This window comes from Dendrobates tinctorius, unplaced genomic scaffold, assembly GCF_039654945.1.
Source record: "Dendrobates tinctorius isolate UK_male_01 unplaced genomic scaffold, ASM3965494v1 ptg000081l, whole genome shotgun sequence".
Lineage (NCBI taxonomy): Eukaryota > Metazoa > Chordata > Amphibia > Anura > Dendrobatidae > Dendrobates > Dendrobates tinctorius.
Genome location: NW_027361749.1, coordinates 13408002 through 13432655, shown reverse-complemented (window position 1 = coordinate 13432655; position 24654 = coordinate 13408002). Strand labels below are relative to the sequence as shown.

At 45.7% G+C, this 24654-nt stretch overlaps 1 protein-coding gene across 2 annotated transcripts in view; it reads left to right on the top strand.

The window, feature by feature from the left end:
• PRKDC (protein kinase, DNA-activated, catalytic subunit) overlaps positions 1-24654 on the top strand; it is a 503687-nt gene that overhangs the window by 220798 nt on the left and 258235 nt on the right. For both annotated transcript variants that reach the window (XM_073583775.1, XM_073583776.1), the window contains exons 37-40: positions 8729-8914; positions 11485-11589; positions 14631-14798; positions 23508-23635. In XM_073583775.1, coding sequence (XP_073439876.1) covers positions 8729-8914; positions 11485-11589; positions 14631-14798; positions 23508-23635 — 587 coding nt within the window. The remainder of the gene's footprint in view (positions 1-8728; positions 8915-11484; positions 11590-14630; positions 14799-23507; positions 23636-24654) is intronic.

The window sequence follows — 24654 nt, the reverse complement described above, 5'->3', positions numbered from 1 at the left end:
TTCAAATCTGTATTCAAAAGGGCTATTGGCCTATAGTTTGCACAGTCCAAGGGGTCCCTAGGCGGTTTTGGAAGGAGGATGAGGTGGGAATGTAGCATTGTGGACGGGATTGGGTCGCCTTGCAAGAAGGAGTTAAATAATGAGGCTAAATGAGGAAGGAGTGTTTTGGCGAATGTCTTATAGTAAAAGTATGTCAGACCGTCAGGGCCAGGTGATTTTCCCATGGGCAGGGACTCCAAAACCTCCTCTACCTCTTCAGAGGAAACTGCACTATTTAGAGATTCAATCGCTTCACTAGGTAGGGAGGGGAGGTCTAAGGTAGCAAGATAGTCTTCAATAGCCCCTGAACCCTGGGATCCATCAGCCGATGGGGGACCAAGATTGTACAATTTTTTGTAGAAATTATCAAAAATATCAGCTATGGCATCAGGGTGATAGTGCGTCACCCCTGCAGCGTCCCGCAAGGCCTGAGGACATGAAGCCGCAGAGCGTTCTTTCAGCTGGCGTGCCAGGAGGGTGTGAGCCTTATTGCCCCTTTCATAAAATTTCTGTCTAGAGAAAATTAGTAGCTTCTCCGCCCCCACCACCGCCAGATCTTTTAATTTTTCCCTTAGTCTGACCACCTCTTTCAAAGCGGCCAGAGAGGGAGATTCAGCAAGTGTCCTCTCATGAAGCTTTAGTTGAGAAGTCAAATGTGCCCTCTGAACCCCCGCGGATCTCTTGGCCCTGGCGCCCTCCCTAATACAATGGCCCCTCATCACCGCCTTATGTGCCTCCCACAGAATTCCCAGGGAGGAGACTGAGCCCGTATTGAGCTGGAAGAATTCCTCCAGTTGCTTATGCAGTGAGGCCCTGACTTCGGGGTCCTTGAGTAAAGATTCATTTAACCCCTTCACGACCAATGACGCCACATAGGCGTCATGAAACCTGGTTCAAATCTGACCAGTGACGCCTATGTGGCGTCATGACTTCAAAGCCCCCCTGCGGGTCGGGTGACCGGGGTCACTGAAAGGTCACCCGACCCGCAGATACAGGGGGCTTTGTAATTCACAGGGGGCGTGGCTTCGCCCCCGCGTGGCTACGATCGCTCTGATTGGCTGTTAAAAGTGAAACAGCCAATCAGAGCGATAGTAATATTTCATCAATGAAAATTGATGAAATATTACAATCCAGCCATGTCCGACGCTGCTGTAGCATCGCACATGGCTGGAGACACCGATTCCACCCCCCCCCCCCACCGGCGATCGCCCCCCCCCCCGCAACTGAATGACAGCGGCGATCTGCCGCCGCTGTCATCATCTGCCCCCCTCCCATTCCCTCTGCTCCCCGCCAGCCTCCGATCCCCCCCTCACCCCCCCGGTACCTCCGGTGTCCCCCCGTCCCTCCCGGTGTCCCTCGGGTCCGGATGATGGGCGCCGCCATCTTTGAAAATGGCGGGCGCATGCGCAGTGCGCCCGCCCGAATCTGCCGGCTGCAGATTCCATTCTTTCATTTTGATCACTCTCACAGTGATCAAAATGAAAGAAAAAGTAAACAAACCCCCGATTATCACCCCCATAGGTAGGCAGAACTAATAAAATAAAGATAATATTTTTATTTTTTTTTTTCCATTAGGGTTAGGGTTGAAAAGAGGGTTAGGGTTGAAAAGAGGGTTAGGGTTAAAAAGAGGGTTAGGGTTAGGGTTGAAAAGAGGGTTAGGGTTGAAAAGAGGGTTAGGGTTAGGGTGGGAAAGAGGGTTAGGGTTAGGATTGGAAAGAGGGTTAGGGTTGGAAAGAGGGTTAGGGTTGGAAAGAGGGTTAGGGTTGGAAAGAGGGTTAGGGTTGGAAAGAGGGTTAGGGTTGGAAAGAGGGTTAGGGTTGGAATTAGGGTTAGGGTTGGAATTAGGGTTAGGGTTGGAATTAGGGTTAGGCTTGTGGTTAGGGTTATGGTTAGGGTTGGGATTAGGGTTCGGGGTCTGTTGGGGTTAGGGTTATGGTTAGGGTTGGAATTAGGGTTAGGGATGTGTTGGGGTTAGGGCTGTGGTTAGGGGTGTGTTGGGGTTAGGGCTGGAGTTAGAATTGAGGGGTTTCCACTGTTTAGGCACATCAGGGGGTCACCAAACGCGACATGGTGCAACCATTGATTCCAGCCAATTTTGAGTTCAAAAAGTTAAACGGTGCTTCCTCCCTTCCAAGCCCCGACGTGTGCCCAAACAGTGGTTTACCCCAACATATGGGGTATCAGCGTACTCAGGAAAAATTGCACAACAACTTTGGGGGTCTAATTTCTCCTGGTACCCTTGGGAAAATAAAAAATTGGGGGCTAAAAAAATATTTTTGTGGAAAAATTTTTTTTTTAAATTTTCGTTATAAACTTCTGTGAAGCACTTGGGGGTCCAAAGTGCTCACCAGGCATATAGATAAGTTACTTGGGAGGTCTAGTTTCCAAAATGGGGTCACTTGTGGGGGGTTTCTATTGTTTAGGCACATCAGGGGCTCTGCAAACGTAATGACGACCGCAGACCATTCCATCAAAGTCTGCATTTCAAAACGCCACTACTTCCATTCCGAGCCCTTACGTGTGCCCAAACAATAGTTCCCCCCCATATATGGGGCACCAGCGTACTCAGGACAAACTGTACAACAACTTTTGGGGTCCAATTTATCCTGCTACCCTTGTGAAAAAAAAAATTGCTAGCTAAAAATCATTTTTTTTGAGGAAAAAAAAATATTTTTTATTTTCACTGCTCTGCGTTATAAACTTCTGTGAAGCACTTGGGGGTTCAAGGTGCTCACCACACATCTAGATAAGTTCCTTGGGGGGTCTAGTTTCCAAAATGGGGTCACTTGTGGGGGGTTCCACAGTTTAGGTACATCAGGGGTTCTGCAAATGTAACATGATGCCCGCAGACCATTCCATCAAAGTCAGCATTTCATAATGTCACTACTTCCCTTCCGAGCCCCGACGTGTACCCAAACAGTGGTCCCCACCCACATATGAGGTATCAGCGTACTCAGGACAAACTGGACAACAACTTTTGGGGCCAATTTATCCTGCTACCTCTGTGAAAAAAAAATTGCTGGCTAAAAATCATTTTTTTTTTTGTGGAAAAAAAAATATTTTCTATTTTCACGGCTCTGCGTTATAAACTTCTGTGAAGCGCTTGGGGGTTCAAGGTGCTCACCACACATCTAGATAAGTTCCTTGGGGGGTCTAGTCTCCAAAATGGGGTCACTTGTGGGGGGGTTCCACAGTTTAGGTACATCAGGGGCTCTGCAAATGTAACATGACACCTGCAGACCATTCCATCAAAGTCAGCATTTCAAAATGTCACTACTTCCCTTCCGAGCCCCGACGTGTGCCCAAACAGTGGTTCCCCCCCACATGTGGGGTACCAGCGTACTCAGGACAAACTGGACAACAAACTTTGGGGTCTAATTTATCCTGGTACCCTTGTGAAAATAAAAAATTGCGCACTAAAAAATAATTTTTTGAGGGGAAAAATTTTTTTTTTTATTTTCACGGCTCTGCATCATAAACTTTTGTGAAGCACTTGAGGGTTCAAGGTGCTCACTACACATCTAGATAAGTTCCTTAGGGGGTCTAGTTTCCAAAATGGGGTCATTTGTGGGGGAGCTCCAATGTTTAGGCACACAGGGGCTCTCCAAACACAACATGGTGTCCGCTAACGATTGGAAGTAATTTGCATTTCAAAAAGTCAAATGGCGCTCCTTCCCTTCTGAGCCCTGCCGTGTGCCCAAACAGTGGTTCCCCCCCACATATGGGGTACCAGCGTACTCAGGACAAACTGGACAACAAGATTTGTGGTCCAATTTCTCCTGTTAGCCTTGTGAAAATTAAAAATAGTGTGCTAAAAATCATTTTTGAGGAAAAAAAATTATTTTTTATTTTCACTGCTCTGTGTTATAAACTTTTGTGAAGCACTTGGGGGTTCAAAGTGCTCCCTACACGTCTAGATAAGTTCCTTAGGGGGTCTAGTTTCCAAAATGGGGTCACTTGTGGGGGAGCTCCAATGTTTAGGTGCACAGGGGCTCTCCAAATGCGACATGGTGTCCGATAACGATTGGAGCTAATTTTCCATTCAAAAAGTCAAATGGTGCTCCTTGCCTTCCGGGCCATGCCGTGCACCCAAACAGTGGTTTATGACCACATGTGAGGTATCTGTGCACTCAGGAGAAATTGCTCAACAAATTTTAGGATCCATTTTATCCTGTTGCCCATGTGAAAATGAAAAAACTGAGGCTAAAAGAAAATTTTTGTGAAAAAAAAGTTTGTTTGTTTTTTTTTACAGATCAATTTGTGAAGTACCTGGGGGTTCAAAGTGATCACTATGCATCTAGATAAGTTCCTTGGGGGGTCTAGTTTCCAAAATGGGGTCACTTGTGGAGGAGCTCCAATGTTTATGCACACAGGGGCTCTCAAACACGACATGGCAACCGCTAAATATTCCAGCATATTTTCCATTCAAAAAGTCAAATGGCGCTCCTTCCCTTCTGAGCCGTGCCGTGCGCCCAAACAGTGGTTTATGACCACATATGAGGTATCGTTGTACTCCTGAGAAATTGCCCAACAAATTTTAGCATCCATTTTATCCTGTTTCCCATGGGAAAATGAAAAAATTGATGCTAAAAAAAAATTTTTGTTGGAAAAATTAAAATGTCCATTTTTTCTTTCCACATTGCTTTAGTTCCTGTGAAACACCTGAAGGGTTAATAATCTTCTTGAATGTAGTTTTGAGTAGCTTGAGGGGTGCAGTTTTTAGAATGGTGTAACTTTTGGGTATTTTCTGCCATATAGACCCCTCAAAGTGACTTCAAATGTGAGGTGGTCCCTAAAAAAATGGTTTTGTAAATTTTATTGTAAAAATGAGAAATCGCTGGTCAACTTTTAACCCTTATAACTTCCTAACAAAAAAATATTTTGTTTCCAAAATTGTGCTGATGTCAAGTAGACATATGGGAAATGTTATTTATTAACTATTTTGTGTCACATAACTCTCTGGTTTAACAGAATAAAAATTCAAAATTTGAAAATTGCAAAATTTTCTAAATTTTCACCAAATTTCTGATTTTTTGACAAATAAACGCAAAAATTATCAACCTAAATTTACCACTAACATGAAGCCCAATATGTCACGAAAAAACAATCTCAGAATCGCTAGGATCCGTTGAAGCGTTCCTGAGTTATTACCTCATAAAGAGACACTGGTCAGAATTGCAAAAAATGGCCTGGGTCATTAAGGTCAAAATAGGCTTGGTCATGAAGGGGTTAAGCGCCAGTAGCCAAATCTAGGTCGAGAATGGGCTCCCTCAAGATCCATGATCACAGGGGCATGATCTGACCAGGTAATGGATCCCAGTTCCACCCCCCCCAGCCTCTTAAGAATAGCAGAGTTTACAAAGAAGTAATCGATCCTGGTATGGGTCTGGTGTGGGTGTGAAAAGAAGGTAAAGGCTCTCTCCCCAGGGTGCGCCACCCTCCATGCGTCAAAGAGAATCTCAGATCTTATAATCCTCCGGGAGCCCAAAGACAGCTTCTTCACAGAGTCAGAGGGCGGGAACCTCCCGAGAGAGAGCCTGTCAAATGTTTCAGAGAATGGAAGATTGAAATCTCCACCTACTATCGTCGCCGCATGGGGAAGCCCCCCTATGAGTGAAAATACCCCCTTCAGAAAGCGAATCTGTCCCTCATTCGGAGCATAAATGTTAGCGAGAATATGAGGTGAGCCCCCCACCTGTGCCTCCAGGATCACGTAATGTCCCTTAGGGTCAGAGTGATTTCCAGTGACTTGTATAGGGCAATTTTTTGCAATCAAGATTGCAACCCCCCCTTTCTTAGTATTCGTGCTTGCTAGATATTGTTGGGGATATAAGTGGGCCGCAAACTTAAATGAGCCTGTAGAGTCAAAGTGGGTCTCTCGGATGAAAGCCACGTCTGCCCTAGTGGAGCGCAGCTCCTGTAACAGCAATTTCCTTTTGCGGGGAGAATTAAGACCCCGCACATTAATAGATACAATACGTGTCATCTTAGTTGCATTAAGTGGAGTGTAGTGCAGGTGTCAGGACCATTACCTGTGAAGGTGTAGGTTAACATAGAGATTGTCTCAGCACGGCTGGTCCACCAGATGAAGGCTGTCAAAGATCGAACCGAGGGTGGAAACAAAATTTGGATGGTTGGGTAGGGTAAGAACAACAAGGAAAAGGGAAGACATAGACACTCAGTTAGTAAATTACATAACCAAAAAGTGAAAAAACATAGAGAAACCATTGAGAACAATACCCGGGGTTTAACCCGGGGAGGGATCCCCTGAGGAAACCCACTCTTGGCTCGGAGGGCCAGAGTGGTAGAAAAAGTCGGTCTCAGTATCAATCCCAGGGAGGCCCTAGGATAGGTGGAAGTCTCCGGATCCGAGAGAGCCGGTCTATCTCCAACCAGCCGCCCCTCCAATGTAAAGAAAGGGGTAACTGGGAAGCAACCGAAGTGGCCCTGGCGAAGCCCCCGCCACCTGCCTTCCCGGGTGACCTGCTTCAATTGATTCAGTAAATGATGCGGCTCCAGACACACAGAGGCAGCATTGTGTCCATCCCCCGGTGGGGTTTGGATGTCCCATTTCTAGCGTCACAGGCCAGAAAGCAGAGGGGCCAATCAGTAAGGGAGGCTTAGAAAAAAGAGAATATGCGGCCTGTTCTAAACAAGCCTAAACTAAAAGTCAAGTCAACGGATACGGGGGGAAGACAGGGCACGGCCGCCTCTCCCCCCGCCTCCCCCACGCGCCCCGCGCCTTCCTCCCCCCACCTTGGTCCACATCGGCGGAGGGGGAGCACCAGGTACATGCAGGACCCATGGTGGAATGTTGACCACCGGGATTTCCAGGGTTGTACAGAAGGCCGTCACATCAGCATGGGTACGTAGAGTCGTGGACTTTCCATCTTTCCTGGCCGTCAGGGCAAATGGGAACCCCCATCTATACTTAATTTGGTGTTCCTGGAGAATTAGCAGGAGGGGCCTGAGGTGTCTCCGCTTCTGCAGGGTTATGCGGGAGAGATCGGGGAAGAGCTGAACCTCTGTTCCCCGAAATGAGGGGGTCTGGTTCCGGGTTCTGGCTTTGGACATGATCAATTCTTTAGTAGTAAAGTCGTGAACACAGCATATAATATCTCAGGGTTGAGTAGACATTTTCTTAGGCTGTAGCGCCCTGTGTGCTCTGTCCAACTTAGTTATATTGGTTGAAGGTGCACCCAGAATATTATTAAAGATGTCCTGCAGGATTAGATCAGGAGACTCAGAATCCTCCACCTCAGGCACTCCTCTCACACGTATGTTGCATCTGCGTCCCCTATTGTCCAAGTCCTCCAAGTGGGACTGCATTTCCTCCATCACTTGTTGTTGTGAGGACACTAGCTGGTGAATTTCTGTCATGTGTTTTCTTGTGGAGTCATGTTCCTCTTCCAGGGCCTCAATTCTCCCATTTAAGTGTTGTAGATCTCGTCTTACGTTTGCTATTTCTGCCCTGCATATGTCTTTGACCTCACTAATGAGGGTCTTAAAGTCCTCTTTAGATGGTAGGGTTGCCAGAATAGACTGCCAGTCTTGGGAGGGAGGGGCAGGCCCCCTGAAGCTGCCATCAGGCTGTGAGTTAAGAGGATAGTTAACTGAATAATGTGGATGATGAGAGGAGTAGTATCCCTGATGGGGTTGGATATAGGCAGTGTTCTGTGTATTATTCTGTCCAAGAACCTCCTGATGTAATGAGGAGCTGTTTGTTTGTGTGGGCTGATATGAAGGGTAAAGGAGAGGGGGCCCAACACCCCCCCTCCCCCTCACCTCGTGGCTGCTGTCAGCAGCGGTGCTGATCTGATCTCCATGAAGTCCTGCTCCTTCTGCACACGGTTCATCCCCCGATGTAGAGGGGGAGATCTCCTCCCTGCAGCCATCAGTCTCCTGAGTGCCGTCCTGATGCAGAGCTTCGTGCCGGGAAGTTTCCTCCTCACTGCCCTGTCTCTGCAAAGATGGCGCCTGCGTATCTCCCTGGACTTGTTCAAGGCCCAGAAAAGCGTCCAGAGCCGTCCGCTGTGCCGGCTGGTCCACCGCTGGCTGCTGTGTGATTCTAGGTTTCCTAGGCCCCATGCTGACTGTGGAACCCGGTGATGCAGGGTGATATTATGCTATTTATAGCTGGGAGATGGCAGAAGCTCCTTCACCACACTTCTGCTCAGCTCAGCATCTGGACACGCCCCCCCTTATCTTTATTTTTTAATTAAATCTCAGACACGCTTCTCCTCAACTTCTTTCCCTTCTGATGAACCAGCCCTAATGGCATGAACATCATGTTCATTTATTCGTCAACTGCAGTAGCGAGGGGGCTCCACTAATATTTCATTGCATAAGGAAGTTTGTATCTGTGCTGGATAGCCTTCCAGAATCATGGTGTCCAATGAGTCTTCATATGATATACATGGACGTCACACATTGGGAAGTGGTCAGGAAGCACTAGCCATGAGCTGTAGTGCATTTATGCCATATTGCCTTTCACTTTCTAGTTTAAATTTTAGTGCGTCTATAAAATTGTGCGTTGCCCTGCCAATCTACAGTAGCTAAGCCATACCCATGTATTAAAGGCGCCAAGGGTTGCACCATTTTTACGCATTTAATGCAATTTTAATATATGAGATCAAAGTAACAAAGCTTTATCATTTGTAATATTTTCTTTTCCATTTTTTTCATGAAGGTGAGCTCAGTATTGAATGGAATGCTGGACCAAAGCTTCAGACAGCGAACAGTTCATAAGCAGCAAGGCACGCAATTGGTTAACGCAGTGCTTAAAAACTGGAGGAAATTGGACAGCTGGTGGGCACCAGATTCTGCTCCTGAGAGTAAAATGGCGGTCCTAACATTACTCGCCAAAGTGCTACAGGTATTGGAGACGAGACATGCCCCCTGCTAGATTTGTATTAATTTGGGAATTACACTTTGGTTTGGGCTATACCTGCATCATGCTAATCTGCCATCTGTATGTGCCAGTCTTTCTTTGCAGATGGATGCAAACGTGTACTCCAATTTTTGTATTTTTTTATTTTAATTACTTGGTTTGCATTTGATTAGAGGGGAAAAAAACAAAAAGGAGTCACAAATCTAATAAAAATATGGATCAATTTTATTTTATTGTACATAGTTTAAAAAAAATAACACATAACAAGTGTGTCAACACACCAGATAATAAGGCAGAAAGTAGTATTGGCATCAGTTACACATGGGCCTAATAACCTGATGGCAAAAACAATATGGGCGCATTTGGGGTGGGCAGTTCTTGCAGCGCATTACTTTATGGGTAAGTTTGGCCAATTTTCTCCTGACCTATTTGGCCTTGTCATGTTTGTTTTGACCATCAGGCTATCAGGCTTCATAGTGATGTCCCATGTGTAACTCTTGTCCTTACTAATGTCTGCCTTATTATCTGGCATATCATCACATTTATGTGTTCGCCTTTGGATGTATTTTAAATACGTACAGTAAAATGTATTCACATTTTTCATTCATATTGTTAGTCATATGACTTATTTTTTTGTGTTTCTAATAGTAATTTTTTCATGAATTGTTAGTCATCTAATATATAAAGCTCACACAGGATAGGATTAGATACACGACTGAGCAGTCAGTAACACACATGATAGGATAAGGTACACGGCTCAGCAGTCAGTATCACACAGGATAGGTTTAGATACACGGCTCAGCAGTCAGTATCACACAGGATAGGGTTAGATACACGGCTCAGCATTCGGTATCAGACATGATAAGGTTAGATACACGGCTCAGCAGTCAGTATCACACAGGATAGGGTTAGATACACGGCTCAGCAGTCAGTATCACACAGGATAGGATTAGATACACAGCTCAGCAGTCAGTATCACACAGGATAGGGTTAGATACATGGCTCAGCAGTCAGTATCACACAGGATAGGGTTAGATACACGGCTCAGCAGTCGGTATCACACATGATAGGGTTAGATACACGGCTCAGCAGTCGGTATCACACAGGATAGGGTTAGATACACGGCTCAGCAGTCAGTATCACACAGGATAGGATTAGATACATAGCTCAGCAGTCAGTATCACACAGGATAGGGTTAGATACATGGCTCAGCAGTCAGTATCACACAGGATAGGGTTAGATACACGGCTCAGCAGTCAGTATCACACAGGATAGGATTAGATACACGGCTCAGCAGACGGTATCACACAGGATAGGATTAGATACACAGCTCAGCAGTCAGTATCACACAGGATAGGATTAGATACATGGCTCAGCAGTTAGTATCACACAGGATATGATTAGATACACAGCTCAGCAGTTAGTATCACACAGGATAGGATTAGATACACAGCTCAGCAGTCAGTATCACATAGGATAGGATTAGATACACAGCTCAGCAGTCAGTATCACATAGGATAGGATTAGATACACGGCTCAGCACACAGTATCACACAGAATAGGATTAGATACACGGCTCTGCAGTCAGTATCACACACGATAGGATTAGATACACAGCTCAGCAGAAAGTATCACACAGGAGGGGATTAGGTACACAGCTCAGCAGACGTTATCACACAGGACAGGGTTAGATACACAGATACACATGTTGTTTATCAAAAGGCTCTTGAATGAGTTGAAAATAAAATACTATCAATACTTGGGTAATCGTTTAATTAATTTGTGTTGCAAATCTGTAGTGTTGAATATATGATATGAAATGTTTTTATGTGCAATATAATCATTATAATTTGCTATAACTAACCACAGTTGGTTACTATGCCCAGGCAATGCTCTTCAGCTAGTTTGCTATAAACTTGCACATGTCTAGCTCTTCATTGGGTTATGTACCAAGTGGATCAGGTATTTCTAAGTTTGTATCTGATTAGTAGACTCTGTGAAAGTGTTTTTATATTTAATCCGTCATTGTGTTACAACTAGACTCTGTGAGCCTGATTCATCAAATCTTTCACTCCAAAATTCTGGCTTTTTAAAGTCGCAAAATTTAGGCACAACTAAGTTGTGTTTTCACACCAGTTTCTCCCAGCTCCCACAAAATGGGTGGAGGCGCTACGGGGTCCATCGGGGGGCTAGACACAGCATCTCATCTAATTCATGACACGCCTACAGCAGAGATCTCACTCCAGTACCTGACTGTGGCGAGATTTCACAGACGCTCCAGATTCACGAAGCCGTGTGCATCTCTTCAAGATTGAGGAGTGTGATTCCAGCATGCCCCAACATAAAGACTGGGGTGACCAACCCTATGACTGCATGCCAAATCGCTATTAATTTGCATACTTTTTTAATCTAATTTTCGCCTTGTCCTGTGCAGCATTACATCTAATGTAAATCTTGCAATGTCCTGTTGATACAAACACATAGACCATCAGTAGGACAGTACAGTTGTATATTCATGTTATGCTTTTCTCTCTTTTATTACTATTTTTTTTCAGATTGAGTCTTCTGTGTCGTTTGATACAAACCACCCAGCATTTAATGACGTGTTTAAGACCTACTTACGCATTCTCCTAGATCAGAAGCTTGGACTGAATTTGAAAGTATGTCACACTAAATGCATACACATTGTCACATGTTCTGTTCAGGCTTTGTATTCTTTTGCTGAAGGTTTTCTTTGCTTCTTTACAGTAAGAGTAGTATTGTTTCTAGTTTAACAATTTATTTTTATAACACTGGTTTTTATTAAGTTTTATACATTTTTAACAATCAAAAGAAGCACAAAATATTCAGATTTTAACAAGCAAAATAGACAAAGAAAAGAATCAATGATGGGGTACATAAAAGTTTAACTGATGGAAAACATTTCCCTCTAGTGACATCAAAACATATTGCAGACTAAAACCAAAAGACTCAAGTTCCAAATAAAAAAAAATTGATAAATTAGTTACATCTGATGCCATAATAAACCAAACCCCATCCACTTATTAAATTCAAATTTCTTATTTAACAATCGACAAACAGAAGACAGGACACGCACATTAGTGAGTGGGAAAAAGAATACAGGAGTCCAAAAAGATCATGGCTATTGTTTTGAGCCCAGAAATAATCTCAGGGAGCCCAAATAGCATCAAATCTGTCCACCGTCGCATTAATTAAAGCTGTCATGTATTCCGTTCTACGAATATCAGTTATTTTCTTTAATAAGTTTTGCTAAGAGGGAGGAGTGGTCTGTTTCCATTAGAAAGCAATCAAACACCTAGTTGTGATTAACATATGCAATAATAATTAGATGAGTTCTTCCCCATCACTCTAGAGGAAACATTTAGCAAATAGATTGCAGAGTCCAGCCCAGCTTCCACAAAAAGTAATTTTTGTATTAAAACATTCACTAATTCCCAAAATCAGACCACTCCAGGGTGAGACCAGCAAATGTGATTATTGAGAACCAGCAAATATTTGGATACTGGGGGTTCAGTGTATGGAGGAGCTTTGGGGTGTGGTACCAAAGCATCAAAATCTTATATTGATTCTCTTTATATAACAAGCACTTGGAAGACTTTTTCCCAAATACGCTGCCAACATTGTGAGGACAACTCCTTCCCTAGGAGAGATTCGCATTTAATCAGATAGGTGTGTTATTTCGGAGGATTCTCCTGAGGCGAGTAGATAATCTTATAAATATTAGATATCAACCCCTTAGATGACTGGCCCCTTCTACATAACTTTCCAAACTCTGTTGTTTGGGAGACATTCATTGAGCCAAATAGTGAAACCGCTAGATGTTTAATCTGCAGAATTATCTGTTGGTTGCAGAGAATTTAGATTTAATAAGATGAAACAAGAGGATTTCCAGTGTGTCCCTGTCAACCAAGTCCGCTTATCTGAAACGTCCCGCTGAAATCCACGGATAGATCAGTGTTGATTCTAAGCTATTTGGGATCAGGGGTTGATAAATGATATTATTGGAGAACTAGGAGAGGCCAGAACATAGCGCTTCATATATGAGAGACAAACTTCCCCTGTAACCTTCATATACTTTAACAGATCTTGATGGAGTTACGGTAGGTTCAAAAGACAGAAACAAGGGCACATGGTGATTTTACTAATTAATATGCAAATACAGCAAAAGAAAACCATATGTTCAAGTGATGAGAAATGTGTGACTCTCTAGATAATACACACACTCTTAGGGCGCAATAAGACGACTGTATAAATCGGATTGAGCTCAGACACACTGCAGGGATTGGCTGGCGTCTCTTCCGACTCAAGGGTAACAGCTTTGTGTATTTCTATACAGCTACCACGATTGGGCCGGGAGAGCGGCCGGTCAGTCTGTGAACTGCGTTGTGAATTCTGTCCGACTTATACCACCATGTGCGCCCTTAGCATGTATCTCTTGGGATGCTCATACTCTGTGATCGTCAACACCCAAGATATTTATGCAATTAATTCATGGTAGCAAGTCCAATAAATATCAAAGCCAAGTAAGTCTCTTTTGAGTATGTGCACCGAGCTTTATATCTTCTCCTGAGGCGTAATAAGACTTAGTGATTTTAGTGACGCGCAGTGTTCAACTTTGTTCTTATTAGACCATAACACATTTTCCCACATGCTTTTGGCAGACTTGATGTAGGTTTTGTTACTTCATTTGTGTTGAGCTTGGCCTAGCACGTCTAGTTGGAATGTGGCTGGATGTATGTAAACCGCATACTTGCGGTCACCTGAATGCCAGCTCTTTCCGCCATCACCAGAGAATTCTGACAGTGTGCAGTGCTCACACTGTGAGGATTCAGAGGTCTTCAGCCACATAGTGACTGTAGACCTTTAGCAAATAACCTAACAGCTTTTTTAAAACCACGTTCACACATTCAGTATTTGGTCAGTTTTGTACCTCAGTATCTGTATGCCAAAACCAGGAGTGGGTGATAAATACAAAAGCGGTGACATGTTTCTATTAGACTTTACCTCTGATTGTTCCACTCCTGGTTTTGTTCCACAAATACTCATGTAAAATACTGACCAAATACTGAACGTGGCCCAACAATGATTGCTAATTATGATCACACCCACAATCCCAATTATAAGAGGGTATTCACACTTATGCAATAACATTATTAAGTTTTGTTATCAAAAGGATTTGTTTCTCAATCAAATTGTACATGTTATGGACGACGTTAAATAGGGAAAAAGTTCTGAAATGATTCTTCTTAGTATGATTTTGTTTTATATGTAAAAAACCTGCCATTATATCAGGGGTGTGTAGAATTTATATACCCACTGCATTTCTCCTGTCTTTCCTAGTAATATATTTGACAGTAATCCGTACTGCATTTTAGGTGGGTGGGAGAGCCACCATTTTCAGCAGCTTGTGCAGCACCGTAAGGAAGGATGAGACATGTAGCAATTTATTATGCCCAATCTTTCTTTTTCTTAATATTTGATGGAGGCCCACACACAATCCTGATCATCAGCTGATTGTGCTAACGTTTTTAAACTCAGCTGACTGATCTAATGTGTATGTTCAGGTTTAACTGGGAAAAAAAATTGTAATTGTATAACCTTTGAGTTCTAATTGAATCTTATTGTGCTTTTATATTTGTACTTTAGGAGAGTTAATGATGCCAAATTGTTTATTTCTTAGAGTCAAGCTGTTATCATACTTCCCTTCTTTACCAATCTCAAAGAAGAAAGATTGCGTGAGCTGAAGAATGCCCTTGATCAGTTTATTGCCTTTAACTTTCCAATGAAATCTAATGAATTCCCTAAAGGCACCTTAAAGTTCAATAATTATGTGGACTGTGTGAAGAAGGTGGGTAATGTTTGATCCAGATTGAATGTATACATACAGCATCATTCATCCTCTAATAATACCTTCAATGTTGTTCGAGAATGAAATGTTTTTTTTTTCTCCTTCGCCTCATTGGGGGACACAGGTACTGTGGGTGTATGCTACTGCCGCCTGGAGGCTGACACTAAGTGAAAAAAAGAGGTTAGCTCCTCCTCCGCCGTATACACCCTCACCCCGACTGCGGGCGGAAACCAGTTTTTGCTTACTGTCTGTTGGAGGCACACGTCTGTCTGTTTCCAGACAGATTTTTTTTTTTTTTCTTTTTCCCCATGAAGATAAGACAGGGGCGACAGACCCTATTGAAAGGGTCCGATCTCCCCAAACCAACAACGGGCGAGCACGTGCGAGTATCCCTCCACGTATCCTCCCCCACAACGGGGTTTTTTTGTCCTTTTTTTTCCGCATGAAGATGAGATAGGGGCGACGGATCCTATTGAAAGGGGCAGATCTCCCCCAACCTACAACGGGCGTGCACGTGTGAGTGTCCCTCCACGTATCCTCTCCCGCACCGTGGGACATGATGCCGGACATAGCCCTGTCCACCCTGGCGTATTGAAACCCTAGGCTGCACAGAGGCACAAGTGTAGTCCGTGCGGCCCCCACTGTCCCAACAATGCTAAGACTGCGGTGCGGCAAGGCGGTGGACGGTCCCTCTCCTCACCCCTGCAAAGGGTTAGATGGAGTTAGGGTGCCTGCACCGTCCTTTTTTCATATGGCCTCCCCTCTACCTGAGCTGGACGGAGGAGGATGGCCGGGGAGGGCTCCTGCAGCGGCGCTTAACTTCTACCGGGTGAGCAGAGATGGGTGCTTCTGGAAGGAACGTATCGGAATCGAGGCCGCGGCTTCAGCAGTCGCTAGGCCGCGGCCGGAAGTCCCCGGCGCCGTGTCACGGCTGCCCCGCCCCCCGTGGCCTGGGCGGACATCGAAGAAATTTAGGCCCCGGCTTCAGGCCAAAGCTAGGCCGCACTTGGAAGTAACGCCCGCAGGATCCCTTTCTTCTTCCGGGGGCCCGCCCGCAGTGTGGCGCGCAGAATGAAGCAGCGTCTTGCACACCAGGACACAGGGGACACAGGACTGGAGTAAGTGCTGCCCCCTAGCCCCACAGAGAATGCCGCTAAGAGAAACGAAGAGCGCCCTCCCCCGGCGGTGTTTTCAGCATGGAGGTCTGACAGGTACAGCATGTCAGGAAAACCTAAGATGCATACGTTTTTATACGCTGCGCACATCTCCTGTTGGTCCGCTTTTCCGCAGGCGTAGACCAAGCGAGTATGCGAAGCCTGCGAGTCCTATTGCGCCCAGGAGCCCTCCCCTGCAACCGAACCCAGGGTACCAGGTCCCTGGGAATGGGCGTTATCACTGTCGCAATCCATGGCGTCACTTACGAGATCAATCGAGTCCCTTCAGGCCCCAGATAGGGGCAGGGACTGTGGCAGGGATAGGGGCAGGGGCCGCTCTCACTCCAGGCCGACCCGGGGGAAACGAACCCACACGGCGTCTCCTGGTTCATCCGGTGCCTCGGCATTCGTGAGCTCGGCTTCTCGCACCCCGTTACCAGCAGTCGATAGCGAGCAGGGCTCGGACTACGACTCGGACGAACCCCTTGACCTGGATACGCCGGGGGTCAGGAAACGGTTGACAGTCTCATAGAAGCAGTCAACCAGACGCTGGAGATTGAGGATGATTCCACTCTGGCTTTGGGCCATAAGGTGTCATTTAAGCGAGTCAAGTGTCCCTCTAGAGTGTTTTGCACTCACCCTGAATTTGAGGATATAGTGCAAAGACACAGAGGCGAGGTATCCTTTGGCCCCGGATCTCTGTAAAAAGTGGACAGAATCCCCAACGGTGGATCCACCTGTGTCACGTTTGGAAAGCTCTACTATCCGTACCTAGTGGTTCTTCTATTAAGGATCCCACGGACCGTCTCATAGAGAACTTGGCTCGCTCAGTGTTTTGAGGAATCGGGATCAGCACTCTCTTCCTCGTTTGCAGCAACGTAGGTAGCCAAGGCCATGATTTCTTGGTCAGAATCGTTGAATAGAGCCTTGCAAGACATAGACCTACCAGCTGAAGTATCAGAAATTGTAAATCAAATAGCCATGGCGGGGGACTACTTGATCAATGCATCTTTGGATGCGGCCAACTGCGCGGCACTTGCGGCCGAAAATGCAATCTCCATTAGGAGAGCTCTATGGTTTAGGGCATGGCGGGCCGATTCGGCCTCAAAGAAGTCAGTGACAGCGCTACCATACCAGTGTAGCCATCTGTTCGGAGAGAGGTTAGATCAGCTCATCTCCGACTCCACAGGAGGCAAGAGCGTTGTTTCTTCCTCAACAAAAGGTCAAACCGCCGTTTCGTCACCAGTTTCAGGTGCGTTTTTCGGGCCTTTCGCAACCCCGGGTGGACGACGGCGGCTAATTCCGCCGCGTCAGGGCGCGCCAACCAGAATAGGGACCGACAGGTCTCATATAGAGCCAACCCATTGGGCAGAATGCGGGCTAACCAATCCAGGTCAAGAGGATCCAGGTCCCAAAGATCTGCAGCCAAATGGCTCCGGGCATCTGACAGGCGACACCAACAAGGTTGGCAGTCGCCTACTCTGGTTTCACCACGCCTAGCTCAATGTCGCGCTCGACACATGGGTGAGAGAGCTGGTGTCCACGGGGTACAAGATAGAAAAAGCCACGGTGGGCGAAACGTACGTTGGAGGGAGCCTGGACACATTGAGCCACACATTACAGGTATATATGATTTGGATTTATATACTATATATTTTCTATGCACTTTATGAGTAGCTGATTTTTCAGCCCATATATATTATGCACTTTATTAGTATTATTATCCTAATCATTTTGTATGATTATCTATTTATAGTGGTCACTATGTCTTTTTTATATGTATTTTGCTGTAATTATATATTATGGTATTTTACTATGTCTTGTTCTGTATACTCATTTGTAATTATGTAATAAATTTATTTGAGTCTTAATGTTTTGGACTCCGTTTGGTGTATTCATTTTTTGAGTAGGTTATTACAAGATAGAATTTGTCAGGTACCCCCCAAGACGATTTTTTCTTTCCCATCTTCCCAAGGTGGATACCCAGGCAAAGGCGCTACTAGGAGCCATCAATTCGCTCAGCCACAATGGAGTCATCTTTCCAGTACCGGAAAACGAGAAGACTCAGGGCTTCTATTCCAACCTGTTTGCAGTCCCCAAAAAGGATGGGTCGGTCAGGCCCGTTTTGGAACTAAAGCTCCTGAACAAATTTATCAGGATCAGACAGTTCCGGAGGGAGTCTCTCCGTTCAGTTAAGTCGGCGATGGGGCAGGAAGAGAACTTGGCCTCTATCAATAGCCAAGGACGCCTGTCTGCATATCCTCAGTTTCCCTCCGCATCAAGGTTTCTATGCTTCGCCATCAACGGTCTACATTTTCAATTTGCAGTGCTGCCCTTCAGGCTAGCCACTGCCACCAGAGTGTTCACAAGGGTCATGGCAGTCCCCATGGCCATCCTGCACTCCCGGGGCATAGTCGTATTGCCTTAATTAGACGACCTCTTGGTCAAGAGCCCTTCAAGGCGGGCATGCGAGGAAAGTGTCAGCATCACGCTAGATACTCTTGCCCGTTTAGGGTGGTTGGTCAACGTATAGAAGTCATCCCTTGTCCCAACCCAGAGGATTTTCTTCTTAGGCATGGTCTTCGACACGTTCCGAGGGTTGGTAATTCTCCCTCGCCCTCCGGCAGGGGGTGCGGGTACTGCGCCAACCAGTCCCTCACACCATCCGTTTCCTGCATGAGGATTCTAGGAAAAATGGTGGCGGCGATGGAAGCGACCCCGTTCGCCCAGTTTCACCTTCGCCCCCTGCAGCACTCCCTCTTGTCATCCTGGGACAAGAGCCCATCCACGCTCGATCACCGATGCCGGTTGTCCTCTCAGGTCAGAGTGGTGGACAAACCAGTTCCTCCCTTCAGGGAAAACCCTTTCCCCCAGATCAGTGGCTAGTGGTCACAACCGACGCCAGCCTCCTCGGCTGGGGAGCGGTTTTTCGCCACCACACGACCCAGGGACGGTGGTCGCCGTAGGATGCACACCTCCCGATCAACTTGTTGCAGATACGGGCAATCTGGTTTACTCTGCAACGTTTTCATCACCTTCTATCAGGCCGTCCAGTCCAGATCCAGTCGGACAACGCCACGACGGTGGCTTACATAAATCACCAAGGGGGCATCCGCAGCAGGGCAACCATTTGCGGGGTAGGGCACGTTCTTCACTGGGCCGAGAGGAACCGCTCAGTGATATCGGCGGTCTACATCCCGGGTATAGAAAACTGGGCGGCAGACTTCCTCAGCCACCAGGGACTTGCGTCCGGGAATGGTCATTGCACTCCGAGGTCTTTCAGCAGATTTGCCAATGGTGGGGAACACCGGATGTGTATCTGATGGTTTACAGGGTGAACGCCAAGGTGTCCGTATTGGTCGCCCGGTCCCAGGACCCGCAGGCAATTGCCGTGGATGCACTGGTTCTGACATGGAACCTGTTTCGCCTCCCATACCTATTCTCCCTGCTGCCACTACTTCCGAGGGTCATCAAGAAGATCAAGGCAGAGGGGTTGCCAGCGATTCGGCTGGCCCCAGACTTGCCTTGTCGGGCGTGGTATGCAGATCCAGTGCAGCTGCTCGCCGACGTGTCATGGCGACTAGCAGAACGCCCAGATCTACTTTCTCAGGGGCCGATCTGCCCCTAACTTAGGGGCCCTGGGTTTGACGGTTTGGCCGTTGAATCTTAAATTCGGACTCAGGCGGGATTTGGGCACAAAGTGGTTGCTACAATGGTTAGCGCCCGGAAGCCTTCCTCGGCATGAAGTTACCACCACACCTGGAAAGTTTTTCTTTGCATGGTGCCGACGCCATGGTTATTCTCCACTGAGATTCTCTGTCCCTAACATCTTAGTTTTTCGCCAGTCTGGCACAGACTCAGACTTTGCCCCCAGTTCTCTCAGGAGACAGTTATCGGCTTTATCCGTCCTTTTTCAGCGCAGGATTGCGACCAACCTGCAAGTAAGGACTTTCATCCAGTGGGTCCCCCACTTGGTACCTTCCTATAAGACACCTATGGACGCCTGAGACTTTAAATTGGTCCTAAGTGTTCTGCAGGAAGCTCCATTTGAGCCGCTTCAGGATGTCTCTTTGTCAGACCTTTCCTGGGAGGTGGTGTTCCTGATAGCTATAACATCAATCAGGTGGGTCTCTGAGCTGGCAGCACTAGCTTGTCGAGCCCCGTTTCTGACCTTTCACAAGGACAAGGTGGTTCTTAGACCAGCTCCTCCTTTTCTTTGCCAAAAGTCGTTTCCTCGTTTCACATTAATGAGGATATTGTCTTGCCCTCTTTTTGTCCAGCACCGGTACACCGTGTGGAAAAGGCCTTTCATACTTTGGACCTGGTGAGAGCACTCAGGAGGTACGTGTCGTGGACGGCACCCTTTCGTCAGTCAGACGCGCTGTTCGTGCTCCCTGAAGGTCACAGGAAGGGACTTGCTGCCTCAAAATCGACCATAGCCAGATGGATTTGTTTGGCTATTCAGGAGTCCTACCGCATAAGAAGCGCGCCGATTCCAGCAGGGATCAGAGCACACTCTACTCGGGCAGGGGGCGCCTCTTGGGCGCTTCAGCACCAGGCGTCGGCGGAACAGGTTTGCAAGGAAGCAACCTGGTCCACCCTGCACGCGTTTACTAAACATTACAATATCCATACTCAAGCTTCAGTGGATGCAAGCCTGGGTAGAAGTATTCTCTCTTAGCAGCGGTGACGCACCTTTAGACAGGAGGTGCATGTAGCTTGGATCGGTGAGTCAACTTCCGACCAAGGGACTGCTTTAGGAGGTCCCACAGTACCTGTGTTCCGCAATGAGGCGAAGGAGAAACATGGATTTTTGTGATAACTCACCGTAAAAATCCTTTTCTCCGAGACGCTCATTGGGGGACACAGCACCAACCCTGCTAGCCAAGTTGGCTTCTGTTTATTTAATTAATATGCTGTCTGTATGAGATTAGGGTGATTATTTTCTAGACAGGTTGTTACCTGCATTAAAGGTGATGTTGTCTAATTTTTGTTTGAACTCCTACTGCTTTTGCACCAAACTGGTGTCGCCCGCAGTCAGGGCGAGGGTGTATACGGCGAAGGAGGAGCTAACCTCTTTTTTTCACTTAGTGTCAGCCTCCAGGCGGCAGTAGCATACACCCACAGTACCTGTGTCCCCCAATGAGCGTCTCGGAGAAAAGGATTTTACGGTGAGTTATCACAAAAATCCATGTTTTTCGGAAAAGACAATTAGCCTTCTGCATAGACTGCAATAAGAAAGTCAGTAGTGCCCAATCCAAATAGTTTTTAACATGTGTCTTCCATTTTCGGCAAAGACTTATTGTTTATCACAACCTACCACTTTCCTAAATCCACGCTTTCCAGCAATCACCTGTGGGTGTTTTGGGAAGTTGAAGGTTGCCTTTCATTTCACCTGCAGCAAAATGTAGCATTAGGAGATTGAAAACCCATTCACAAAATTCACTTTATTTACATTACAAGAATGAGATGTAACAGAGGGAGAAAGATAGTTGCTGAGCACGGACACTTGCCTATGATTATTTCACCAACCCCTAATTAAGAGAACTGGGATTGTTGTAGCCGTTTTTCCTCCCTCTGCTGGCTGAGATCATTCGGCTTTCTTAAAATATGCACAACTCTTAACAACCTTGTTATGGACAAAGTACAAATTATTGGTGGGAAATACCTGGTTTGAACAGTTAAATCAACTAAGCCTTCTTTTCCGTACAGTGCAATATTATGTAGGAACATTGACACAAGTTAGTTTTGGTCAGGGGAGCTCCTGTCCCTGTAATCCTTCAGCGTACAGTGTGATTTAGGAGTAAACTATCGCTGTAGAAAGCTGCACCTCCCTCTACTGTAAGGTTGAGATTATCCACAAAGACACAATAGGAGCAGTCTCAGTATTTCTAAATGGAATAACGGTGCATAGGTTTTCTAAAGAGCAAAGCAACTTTCACATTTTCTTTATCTTTTTTTATTCTTGCCTCTTGAAAATGAATGCTTATGATAAGGAATCTGTTAGTATGATTTTACGTATGAAAGTAGTGATATGGCTGTATATGGCGCTGTCACCCACTAAAAATAATACTGGGGCCTCTGCATGGTTCCCCTTCCCCCGCCATGCAGGGACACTGGCATACTCACCACCCCAACTGCATGGCATGGTCCTCTTCGTGCTTTTGGTCTCTGTTAGCACTAAACTTCCCGCCGGTGTGCGTAATGTGTCCGCTCCCCTGCTCTTAAAGGGGCAGCACGAACACATGGTAAAATGCCCCCAGCCAATATCTGGGAGGCATCTGAGTATAAAAGGCACACTCCGCTTTAGTGAGGTGCCTGTACAAACCCTATAATTTCCTAGGATTTGGTAGTGTGTGCAACTGTATGTTGCCAGGTCATCCCATGTCCTAGTATCCTGAAGTTGGCACCTGTTCCTTGTGCGCCCAGTGCCTGAAACCGATCCCCTGGTTCTTGTGTGTCCAGTGTCTGAACCTGCTCCCCTCGTCTGTGAGGCTAGGCCTAAATCGCTTCCCAAGACCTGTGTATCTGAACATGTACTTTGTGTATCCGTACGGTTATAGCAGTCTCCGCATCAAGCCCTGTCTGTGACTCCGTGTCATTATCCGTCCTGCCCGAGGAGTAGTCTGAACAGAGCCAGAGTCTGTGTCTGCGTGTGTGACCCTTGAGGTCAGCAGCTGCAGTAGCAGGGACTGCCTAGGAATGGTACCTGGCAGATATTTGCAGCTGAAGAATTAATCCATCAGGATCTCTAACAAAAACCAGGTAGCCGCTTAGCTACGCCTCTCCTAGGCAAGCCCAGCCCCTTTGCAAAGTGGGTCCACTACCCACATGCACCACCTGGGTGAGCTACATGCCTTTGTGGCACGTTAATGTTTAGTCTATTTTTTTCAAAAGCATTGATCCGGCTACCAGTGAACTTCCAGCCTGATTTGTCTATAATTTATCATGGCCGGATCATCAGCTCTGTAAAATTGGTGTAGCAGTTATTGGAGACAGATGCCATACACCACTACTTGTGTAAAATCTTGTTGACAGTTTCTCTGCAGGGCTTGGTTAGGTACTTATAATAGCAAATGAATCTGATCATTTTTGTAATCTTAGCCTTTATGCCTGTAACAGTCTGGCAAAAAAATATATGAAGTTTAATATGAATTGCAGAATTTAGCATTTTTATGATGGTTTTTCCAGTTTGGTTCACTTGTACTTTTTGAGCAATCAAAAACTGGATTTAAACTGCACATGATCTTGACCAGAAGTGGTCCGCTTCCTATGTGGTAGGTGAAGCTGTTAGTTGGTTCATTTTTCAGAATAAAGTTTTATTGATTATTCCAGTAAATTATTTCAATTTGGGACATGAAGGACATTCAGTGACAATATCTACATTGTGTGTTATTATAGATGAGACCATAGCACTGACATTCTAGTTATGAAGATAAATAGGAACAATAATAGACCATTGTACAATTTAATACTATTATGCAGTGTTCAAAATGTTATTAGGTTCATTTATGCTTCACAATGTGTGATAAAACTATGTATGCATTTGTATTAGTTTTTAGATGCCTTGGAACTGTCACAAAGCCCAGTACTGCTACAGCTTATGGCGGAGATTCTTTGTAGGGATGATAAACATTTTATGGAAGATTTATTTCAGAACACCTTCAAAAAAGTTATAAAAAGGTAAAGATAATTTTTGTACTTTTATTTTCTAAAACCTTCCCATGAACTTGACTATTACATTCTCTTTAGGCTATGTGCCCACGTTGAGTATTTGCTTGCAGAAATTTCTGCAAAGTTTGTGCATCTCTTGGCAGAAAAAGCGCGTTTTGCCATAATTTTTAGTGACTTTTTGCCGTGGTTTTGCATGCGTTTTTGTACAGCAATGATGGCTTTTTTGAGCTAAATAAAGATATTGAAAAACAGTTTTGTGATGTAATTTCTTGGTTCAAAACCATATTTTTTCTTTGTGATGCAGTAGCACCAGAGTAATGGAATTAGGGCTTGGTGTCAGCAGCTGTCATTGACACCAAACCCTTAGGCTTAGTAATGAAAAAGGTGTCAGCCCGACACCCTCATTACTAAGTCGGAAAGTAAACACACACACACATTGTCACCAGCCTATGTACCTATATAGGCTGTAACCAAACAGAAACTCTTAATTTAAAGAAAGAGTAAATGAAAAAAAAGAAAAATTGCGTGGGGTCCCACATAATTTTCATAACCAGCATAGGGAAAGCCGACGACTGAGGGCTGATGGTAATATTCTGGGAAGGAGCCAATAGCCATTAAGGTTCCCAGGCTATTAATTTCAGCTCACAGCTATTTGCTTGGCCTTTATAGGGGGACCCCAGAAAAAAATTGACATAGTGGCCCCCTATAAAATCTAACCAGCAAAGGCTAGGCAGACAGCTGCAGGCTGATAATAATAGCCTAGGAAGGGGCCATGGATATTGTCTCCCTCTCAGACTAAAAACATAAGTTCTCAGCTGCACCGGAAAAGGCACATCTATAAGATGCGCCAAAATTCTGGCGCTTAGCCTCACTTTTTCCACTTGCCCTGTAGCGGTGGCAAGTGGGGTAATGGTTGAGGGGAGGTTGATATCACCTTAGTATTGTGAGGTGACATCAAGCCCCGAGGTTAGTAATAGTAACATAGTGTTGAAGGGAGACTTTAAGTCCATCTAGTTCAGCCCATAGCC